Raw genomic sequence first — 10,628 nt, forward strand, 5'->3', positions numbered from 1 at the left:
TGGGAGGGCTTCCCTGGTGGTGCAGTGGTTGAGAGTCCGCCTGCCGATGCAGGGGACACGGGTTCGTGCCCCGGTCCGGGAAGAACCCACATGCCGCGAAGCGGCTGTGCCCGTGAGCCATGGCCGCTGAGCCTGCGCATCTGGAGCCTGTGCTCTGCAACGGGAGAGGCCACAGCAGTGAGAGGCCCGCATACCGCAAAAAAAAAAAAAAAAAAAAAAAAGCAGCAGATTTAAAAATTCAGAACAAATGCTGCTAGTTGTTATTGATTTTAGTCAATGCTACATTTAAAAAATTATATTAAAGACACCAAGCCATTTCAGGTTATTGGGGACATGTAGAAGTTACAGTGCACAGGCTTCTGAGAGAGACATTCACCAGGCAAAGTAAATCTCTTCAGTAAAAAGCAGTCCTCATAGGCACCCAATATTTTAAAGCTTAGAACTTACTTTCCTACCCATCATTTCATTAAACCAGTCAAAGACCAATGACGTAGAAAGAATCATCCCCATTTCATAGATGACTAACAAGCCCAGAGAGGTTAAGTGACTTGCCTAAGATCACACAGCTGAGGGAATGATAGGCAGGATTTGAATACAGTCTGCTTGCTCCAGTCCAAGGCTTCTAATAACTCTAGATAAGTCAGCTTCCACCCCCACCTGTTCAGCCCTGCATCACTCCCCAGCAGCATGGGGGCCCATGGCAGAAGAAACATGCTCAGGAAATGCAAATGGAAGGCAAGAAGGCATGAAAGGAGTGGAGCTGGGAAAGGGTGACAGCAGCTTGCTCAGGCAGGGCCTGAATAACATTGCTCCAGAAATTAAGATGTCAATCAGGGGTGGCTCCCAGGCTCCCCCACCTACTCACCTCCTAGGCACTCAGACACACCTTCGGGGAGCCATGTCCTGGTAGAGAAGACAGGAGAAGTGATAAGTCTCCCAACCCAGTCCCTCAAATACGCAGCCTGGAAACCAGGGTCAGGCAGCCCTTAGCTTACCTGCAAGTGGACAGCACTGCAAACACCTACTTTACCTTGGCACAAAGGACCCCACAGGTACACGGATGTCCTTTCTCCTCAGCTCTCCTGGAAAACACTTCTCTCACTCTCCCCCACCTCCAGTTAGCCCTGAAACCAGACTAGAGTCTCGGAGACTCCATTCATTCTAGAGGTCCTGGGACATGGCCTTCCACATTCGACTGTATGTTTTAACTATCTCTGAGTCAATCAAAATTAAAACACTGACATGTATGGGGTTTCTTTTTCCTGATTTTTTTTTTTTTTTTTTGGGCCACACCACACGGCATGCGGGATCTTAGTTCCCCAACCAGGGACTGAACCCGTGCCCCCTGCAGTGGAAGCACGGAGTCTTAACCACTGGACCGCCAGGGAAGTCTCTCTTTTTCCTGATTTCAAAGTAGCTATAGTATTGATGGCACATTAGGGACTTATTGTGCACTTGAAAGACTTTTATATAGTGCCTCCCATAGACTAGGTCCTGTCCTAAGTAAGCCCTTTACAAGTATCAATTCATTTAATCCTCACGACGACTATACAAGGTAGGTACTTCTATTATCCCCGTTTTACAGATGAAGAAACTGAGGAACTTGTTCAAGGTCACACAGCCAGTGTGTATGGCAGAGGCAGAATAATCTCCTCCGTCCTTTGCTTTTCTGAGTGTGTTATGTAAATCATCTCTGCCTAAGCTGGGACAATGTTGGGGTAGGGGAGGGGAACACTCTGCTTTTGACGCTTAGCACCCTGTTTGGATGTGCTCATTTCATTGCCTGTGCCTGGCTAGACTGAGGGCAGAACCGTGTCTCTGAATTAACACTGTGTCCAGCATAGTGTCCCTCACCTAGCGGGGCAATGGATATTGAATGAGGTGAGGCATTATCCCCACCTTACCCTTCACAAAGAGGCTCAGAGATTCTGACCTGACCGAGGGCACACAGCTGTAAGTTCTAGTCAGCACGAACGCAGAGTCTTTCTGCCACCAGATTCTGGTGCTAAATATAACACCATTTATTTTTTGTAGTGACTGCATTATATTCCTGATATGGTTACCATAATTTATTTAACCAATCGGCAACAGTTAGATAAATCTTGACAACTTTGCACTATCACAAATAGCTGCAATAAAATCTTTGTGTTTATCTTTGCCCACCTCTATGAGCATTCCCATAGCCTAAGTCCCTAGACTGAGAATGTTAGGTCTGTACATTTTCTTGGTTTTTGTTTTTGGCTGTGCCACACGGCTTGTGGGATCTCAGTTCCCTGACCAGGGATTGAAGCCGGGCCATGGCAGTGAAAGCCTGTAATCCTAACCACAGGCTACCAGGGAACTCCCGGGTCTGCACATTTTAAGTTTGGATACGACAAGGTTACCATCTAATCACGTGGGCCCAATTTACCATCTCCCCTCTCCCTAAGGTATGGGAGGACCTGTTTTCTACGCTGTGTGTGTTCAATTTTAAAACTCCCCAGAGACTGTATTAGGGGTTTCTGGGACAATTTCTGAAGGTGACTATACTGTACGGAGTTTCCCTTAACAGAACCTACCCTCTCCTTGATATCGAAATTGGTTTGATTTTGGAGACCTTTTTATTTTATTTATTTATTTATTTATTTATTTTGCGGTACGCGGGTCTCTCGCTGCTGTGGCCTCTCCCGTTGCGGAGCACAGGCTCCGGACGCACAGCCTCAGCGGCCATGGCTCACAGGCCCAGCCGCTCCGCGGCATGTGGGATCTTCCTGGACCGGGGCACGAACCCGTGTCCCGTATCGGCTGACGGACTCTCAACCACTGCGCCACCAGGGAAGCCCTGGAGACCTTTTTAAAAAGCCTTCTGCGGTTCATCCCTCTGGGAGCTAGGTCCAGCTCCCCATGTCCAGGAAGTCCCTATGAAGCCAAGCAATCAGGTCTAAACTGCATTAGGCTGTTGATGCAGAGAAAAGCAGGGGTATGATAAAGTGCACCCAGAGATCAGCTCCCCGATCACTCACTGGGAAGCCAGCTGCCGCCTCAGCTGAGTGGGAGCTTCTTTTCACGTTGTTTCCTTAAATAAAAGTCATAACCAGCTTGGGAAGAACTTTTCATCAAGTGGAGCAAAGAAATAGAATAGAGCAGAGAGTTGATGAGGTTAAGCAGTCTGTGCCCATCATTTATCAGATAAGGAAGTTGAGACCCAGAGATGTTGAGTGACTCGGTCAAGGTCACACAGAACAGAAAAAGCAGTGGTGGAAGCCGGCTCAAAGCCGGGCATTCGCACTTCTAGCTGAGTGCTCTTTATAATATAGCAGGGCGCATCCAGGACCTCCAGTGACAGTCCTTTCAGTCTGCCTTTCTTCAATCTCTGTTGCTCTTGAACACGAGGGGAAAGTTAGGTTTCTTGAGAAGGCATCTCTGGATGAAACTCATGGCAGCTCAACTCCGTGCCTTTGTGCATGCTGTTCTCACGTCCTTGGAGTCTGTTCTCTGCCTAACTGCTTGAACTCCTTCTCATCCTTGAAGACCCAAAAGAACTATGTTCTGTGAAAATATCCCGTGATTCCCCAGGGCACCTGGTTGTCCCCTGCTCTGTGTTCCCAGGCCCTGACCTTGATCTTGGAACACTCTATGGTGGTTGTTGACTCCATACGCATCTTCTCCAGGAGTGAAAATTCCTCAGACGCACAGAGGTAGCAAAATCAAACTTTGCAACCCCACGCACACCTTAAGCTCTGAAGGGATGGATTTTGGATCACAAGCTCCAGGAGGGAGGGAGTTCATCATCCCGTCCTAGCTCCTGGCTCACAGGAAAAACTCAAGAAGGGTTTGGCGCTGCCGACGGAATCTCAACAGGGAAGTTCTGCCAAAAGAGGAGCTTCAAATCCTGGAGCCACTGGGCTTTTGCCAGATATACCTGGAGGGGCCAAGCAGGTCAGGCTGAGGACGGAGCGGGCGCTAAAAGGTACAAAATGTCCTCACGCGCGTATAGGCCTCCAGGGCATTTTCACAGATGACCTCATCCGAGTGAACTTTGTAAGTGTTCTTGTGTAACCTTCCTCTTACTGCCAAGAAAACGGCTCCCAAATCTGGCTGATCCAGGCCTCAGGACTCTGAGACACAGATGTGGCACAGAGGGAAGGAGTAAATCAGGCTGAGAAATACATGACAACATATCCTCAGGTTACAGGATTGAGGAGAAAAAAAGTAAGAGTGACTACAGCCTTGAAGTTCCCCTATACACAACGAGTAGCTCCAGTAAGAATTACTCTCCTCTCATAAAATGGGCTGAGCTCTCCTGGTTCGGGAATTGAGGGTTTTGGAAAAGAACACACGAAACGCGGGAATGTGGGATTTCATTATCTGTAGTTTAATGTGCCTGTTTACACACACGATCTGTGTGTGTACATAACAGTGGTAAGAGCCATTCTCTAAATACAATCTGGTACTCAGACTATGACAGATGCATGTGGAAAATGAGGCGCCAGTGAATGAACCTCAACACGGAGAGACAAACCAAGCACGGTGGTATTCTGTGATCACAGATGCCCTCAAAAGCCTCTTGTTCGGCACGTGGGGAATAGACACTTTTCAAAAGACAATACAAGGCTACTTCAACAGGACACCCAGACCCCAGATGGCACTCCAAAGAACATATTCGTTTCCCTGCCTTCTCCAGAGGAGCCATAAAGTTCTAAAGGCTTAATCAAGAAAGAGGAGGCAGGAGGATTATCACCTGCTATGCACATGTGCTGGGCATTTTACATACATATTCCCTTCATCCTGACAGTACCACCTCCATTTTACAGTTGGGGAAATTGAGGCTTGACCAGGGTCAGACACGATTTGGACCCACATCTCACATTTGCCTAAACTTTCAGCCTTGCCACGCTGTGTCACACAGGGATTGAGAGTATGTTCCCTAGAGACAGGCAAAGGTGCTAAGACTGAACAGAAAGTGGCAGAAGGCTCATCAATATACAAGATTCGGTGATGGACGCTTTCCACGGAGTCAGTGTAAGGCTGAGCCTGAATCAGACATGCAGGAGAGAAACGTCTGGACATTTAAGTGAGACAAGTGAACTTCTGGCGTCCCCTTGTGCCTGCTGCCTTTTGGTGCTGAACATGAAACGCAGGAGAGACGTCAATCCCTTCAGCAAGCCCCTGCCACCTACCCCAGCCCCACTTCCACCACCCCCGTTTTCAGATGTAAGCTCCAGCGGGCAAAACAATTCTCCCGGGGCCCATCAGAGCTTGCCAATGCTCCCAAAGCACCATGGTGACACCTTCGAAATCTCACTGTCAGGTGTTTCTGCCACCTTTGGGTACAATGTATCACACCCCACATTTTGATCAATATAGGTTAACCTGTGGCCAGATGAGACACGAACTACATTTTTTAAGTACATATTTATACGCAATACATTTTACACTGAAGATTTTCCAGACCTCAAACTCCTACCAACCTAAGCTTGAGTTAAGCCAGGCAAGTGCAGTGCTTATCAGTTAATGCTATTACCAGGCTTGACTGGGGCGGGGGGGCGGAGAGGGGCGTCAAAGAAGCTTCCAGGATGATTATCCAAAATGCAAGGGGCTTGGTTTGAAAGGCTTAAGGAGACACCCTGAGAGAGGGAAGGGGTATCTTATCACAGAGCGGTAACTGTGCCTCTGTGGGGCAGGGGGGACGGGGCATCTCACCATTCCCAGCACTCCCAAGGTGAGGGCCACACAAGGACAAGGCTGGAAATTGAGAGGTACTGCCAAGGGGAAATAAAAGGTCGAGTTCAAGGGCAGATGAACAGGCCCGTTTGGTCTGGTTTCGGTGGTGGTCCAAGTAAGAGGAGGGTGGGCCAAAGTCAAGCCACCATTTATCAGGGACGTTTTTGCAAACAGGTTGGCTTCTTGCCATCAGAAGCAAGGGAAGATATTTTCGTCCACTTCTGACTTATCATAACCTTGTCCAAAAGGGTAAAAGTGCCTTGGGCCACAGCAATGAACGGAAGGCTTATTATCACACAACTCGGTAGCACCATTCAGTCTACATCACCGACGTGTGGTCAGGGGAGGTTCAGTGCAAATATGCATTTTGCAAAATTACCCTGACTCAGCTTAAAATTCAACAGGTTATTAAAATGTCTGCTTTCCGGTTTTATTCTTAACAGAGAAAAGAGTCCCGTGAGCTTGAATTTAATACCGTAAGCCAAGAGTGTTCTAAAAAACCCTCAAAGCAATCTACACATGTGCCAAAGTGCAGAGTCGTGAGTTATTTTCGGGAGTTCTGTCAACAAAGAACAAATGCCATGATTGTTATCAAAAACTATAAAGCATTCTCTCACAACAGAAGTAACCTTCTTGCTCCAAAAACCAATATATAATAGACAACATGGACAGAAAATTATCAATGTTCATTACCTAAAAATCATCCAATACTCTGCCGCAGAGGCTCTCCAGTTTAACTGTTTTGGTAGCTAATCACAAGCCACTTGCAATATTTGACATTCCGCGGACAAACTAAATACTACAACCAGAATGTGTCTTTCAGGCAGTTGGCTGTTTTATAAAGAACCCTGCTGGAAATAAATGCTTCTGCAAAACTGACCAGAGGGAATTACTGTTAAATAACAGCGTTAACAGCCATTGACACAGAAGACAAGGAAGAATCAGGGAGCATCTGATGGCAGCAGAAGAGAGTCCTGAGGCCCCGGCCCCACTTCAGCCACACAACAGAGGCTTTCCCGATCCCGCCCTCTCGCTGAGCCTGAGCTTGGCCCTCTAGGGCCTAAAGGGATGTTCCAGATTAAGGTCAAGTCTTGCCAGGAACACAAAGTGCCTGACTGGGAGTGGCGGTGCTTGTGACACAGGGCGATGCCACCAGGGACAGTCTGGGGCCTGACCTCGCTGGCCCCCCAGACTCCACCCCACCTCCACTTCACACGCTGCCCGGTAAGCTTCCTCCCAGAAGCGGGATCAATCATTTAGTCGATAACTAAGAAAAATAAGTGGAAAATCTATTAGCCACTGTCCTGCTGCCATCTCTTTTGCTTCTCTTTTATTTCTTGTAACTGTCTTGCTTCAGATTCAAACTAGAGCTCTGGGGAGGAAGTCCCGGAGAGAAGGATTTCAGATACCAACACCCGTACGTCCCGTACCAGCCCAGCAGACCGAACAGGGTGCCAAACACTTTCTGGGACAAGTTGTGAAAGTAAACGGCCGTACACAAAAACATCCACAGCCAGATGAAGGTCAGGAAGCCCAGGGCGACCCCCAGCGTGGTGATGGCCGCGTGAAGCCAGTGGCTTCGGTCCGTCCTCACCTCGTGCAGCACAGCCATCTCCTCCACAATCATGAGGGCACAGAAGGTCAGCAGGAAGGAGTGGCCCGAGATGTCAAAGCCATGCCAAAAGCCTCCTTCCCCGTGGCACTGCTGCTTACTCTGGTGCTCCTTTCTCACCCCCTCCAGGGCTGGCGACTGGTAGCAGCTGCCTGTGTAGTGCTCAATGTTGGCGAAGACGGCTGTGCCCACGTACCAGATGGCCGTGCCCACAAGCAGTGTGCTCAGCCGCCGCAGGACCAGGCCGGCCTTGCCCGTCAGGTGGTAGTTGGTGAGGGCGATGAAAGGCAGGAGGAGACAGAAAGTCCAGGCCCAGGCCACTTTGACAAAATACCTGGCAGAGGAAGAAAGTGGAAGTGAAGAGCGGGGACATGGCGCAGAGGGAACAAGGTCATGACTCAGGACTCTGGATTCTCGAGGGAGGGAAAAAGGAGAAATAGGTGATAAAGCGATAGACCACAACTTCACTCACTAAGTACTTTAAGTGTATTAACTATTGAATCCTTAAACAACTCTTTGAGGTAGGTACTGCTATCATCCCTATTTTACAGAGAAGAAAACAGAGGCACAGAGAAGCAGCATGCCCAAAGCAGAGGTCATCAGTGGTGGAGCCGGGATTTAAACCCAGGTTCTGTGATCTTAAGCACTATGTTATTTGCTGAGGAAAGTAATTACAGAGCTTTCACATACATCCACTTTCCCATAGAATACTCACAGTTACCTCAGGGGGAAGGTGTCATTAGCCCCATATTATAGATAAAGAATAGTTCAGCAACTTGCCAGGATCACACTCACATGATCAGCAAGCCCAGGTTAAACCAAGGTTTGGCCAGCCCCAAAGCCCATGCTTTTTCTACACCAAGGCTTTTTCCTACGTGGTAGAAACGATCAGACAGAGCCTGACTTCACGCTAGAAGACCCAGGTTCAAATCCTGACTCCGACTTATTACCACACCTCCAGGCCTCCGCTTCCTCAACTGTTAAATAGAACTGAGGGGACCCAACGATTTTTAAATCCAGAGCCAATGATCCACTAGTTCCCTTTCAATAATTAACTAGCATAGAGGTGTGGAGCAAAACACCAGAATCCACGGCAACTCGCAAAAGACAGGGACTTGTCTGCCAGGCTCTTCGGCTCCCAGCTCACCCAGGCCAGATCAAGCAGCAGCTGTCTTGTCTGCCGCTCCTGCCCTCATCAAAGGTGGCTGAGCTGGGGACCAGGTGCGGTAAACACAAATGCAAGAGACTTGGGGCCATGACCACTCTCATAATCTATTCTCAGCCCAGCCTCCATGGGCAGGTGAGGAAGGAAGGTGCGCAAAGGGCAGAAGGACTCTTCCTGGGTTCCAAAGGTTCTTCAGACACTACCCAAGGGCCTGTCGCTAAAGTCTTCCCTGGGACTGATATGCAAGGATCTGGCCACAGCCAAGACCTGTCAGGTACTTGATGAAACTGCTGGGGAGAGAAACCAGGGTTTTAAGTAGATAACCAAAGTTGGACTGACATCTGGGAGATGCTGCAGACACTGTACCTCCCAAGGAGAGTCGAAGCTCGCGTCAGGGGAGGAGTTTTATCTTTCAGAGTTTCCCTTTACTATTGCAACGGTGTTCGTGTCGATAAACTTAAAATCCAAGAGGTTAAAAAAAAAAAAAAAAAAAAAGGAGGGGGTGGGTGGACTTAAGGAGAAGTCTCAAAGAGCCCGGCTGGGATGGTGTTCCTAGGCCACTGCCATGAACTTTGAGTGGCTGAGGAAATCCAAGCAGATACAGGGGAAAGGTCACGGACTTTTCCCGGAGGGTTCCACTCCGGGGCGACTGTCTTGGAACGGGGGTTGGCATGGGCTAGGACAGGCTCTCAAAGGTGGGGGGCAGGGGGTGCTGGCGAAAGAAGGCAGGTCTGCTTGCCCCACCCAGGTGTGATGGGATTCTGTCACCAGCTGGGGGGTATCAGATTTAGGGCGGAGGCGCAGGGTCTGACACTGGCAGGCAGGAGGGAGGTGGCATCTCCCCCAGGGCAGGGGCCAACTCCTAACCCCAAAGGGAGGCAGGGGGAGCAGCGACACAGGCCGGTTCACCCCCCCTTCCCATCCCCCACCCCTACACACACACACACACACACACACAGCACCCTGCCCGTCACCCCTGCCCAGTCAAGCTCAGACTGTCTGGTTTGGGTGTGCAAACGCGACTTGCCAGTGACACTAGCTATTCCGGGGTCCCTCCATCGCGACACGCGTGCAGACGCTGCTGTCACGAAGGGGAGAAGGTTCTCCCCTTCCAATGACTCGTCCATCAGGGCAGCTAACCCCCAGCTCTCTGGGCAAGGCGACAGCTACGGCAGGGACAGGAGAGGACCCGGGGCGCACTCACACGTTGAGGACGTTGCGCTTGTTGCTGAGATAGCTCTCGGGCAGCGGGGAAAGCTCCTTGAGGAGGGAGCCAGCCAGCATGGAGGCCACCAGGGCCCAGGGCAGGTAGCGCCGTACGGCCGCCCGCACCAGCGTCCCCCTGAGGGCCCACGCGCAGCGCTCCAGATGCTCCATGCCCGACCTGTCGGCCACCGTCTTGCCCTTCGTCTTGGGCGGTGCCACCGCCTCCCTTTGAGCGCACGCGCGCCGCTCGCAGGCCCCGCCCCCGAGGAGCGTGAGCGTTCCGGAGCCCGCGCGCTCCCCCTCCTGGCCACTGGCGGCCTCTGCAGCACTCCTGTTTCCAAAATCCTCGTTTGCCTCCTTGCCTTCTCGAAATCCCGCCGCCAGGGTAACATGCTCGGGTAAGGAAAGGCACACATCCTCTGTGCCTTGCTCTGGTCGGAGGAAAAAGCGCTTGTGGGAATATTTGCTGGAGGTGAGGAAGAATAAACGTAGCGCTGTAGGAATTGGAGCAGTGGTCCCAGCATCATTTAGTCTCTCTTGGAGATGCTTCCTCCATCTGAGCCTTAGTTTTCTCATCTGTAACATGGGGAGCCAAGAGGAGATCAACCTTTCCCAAGTTAGTTTATGAACTCGAGGTTCATTATGGTGGTCCAGACATACGGACATGAGAAAATAAATGCATAAAATAACCATTAGGTTTACATTTTAAATTATTGGCTTTATTTTCACTTTTAAAACAACTGTGATTGGTATTGAGAGAAAATGCTGGACGCTGGGGGTTAATGGCCATCAGATGAGGGCATTGATGACTCAGTCACTCGATTATCACAGAGTTAAACCCACTCATCCCCTGTCATGGCTGGGTGTCTAATTGTTTCCCAACCTTGCGGCACTTCTTTGCCACTGTATTAGTTTCTTAGTGCTGCCATAACAAATTACCAC

At 49.9% G+C, this 10,628-nt stretch overlaps 1 protein-coding gene across 1 annotated transcript; it reads right to left on the reverse strand.

Moving 5' to 3' along the window:
* Positions 1–7,033: 7,033 nt before the first annotated feature.
* Positions 7,034–9,877, reverse strand: FITM2 (fat storage inducing transmembrane protein 2; the record flags this gene model as incomplete). The annotated part of the gene is made up of 2 exons (XM_079718584.1): positions 9,685–9,877; positions 7,034–7,649 (listed from the first exon to the last, which is right to left on the reverse strand). Exons 1-2 carry the CDS (start codon positions 9,855–9,857, stop codon positions 7,034–7,036), a joined length of 789 nt encoding a protein of 262 aa, XP_079574710.1. The 5' UTR covers positions 9,858–9,877.
* Between the last annotated feature and the right edge of the window lie 751 nt (positions 9,878–10,628).

Source organism: Hyperoodon ampullatus (genome assembly GCF_949752795.1).
Source record: "Hyperoodon ampullatus genome assembly, chromosome: 14".
In the NCBI taxonomy this organism is placed as follows: Eukaryota; Metazoa; Chordata; class Mammalia; order Artiodactyla; family Ziphiidae; genus Hyperoodon; species Hyperoodon ampullatus.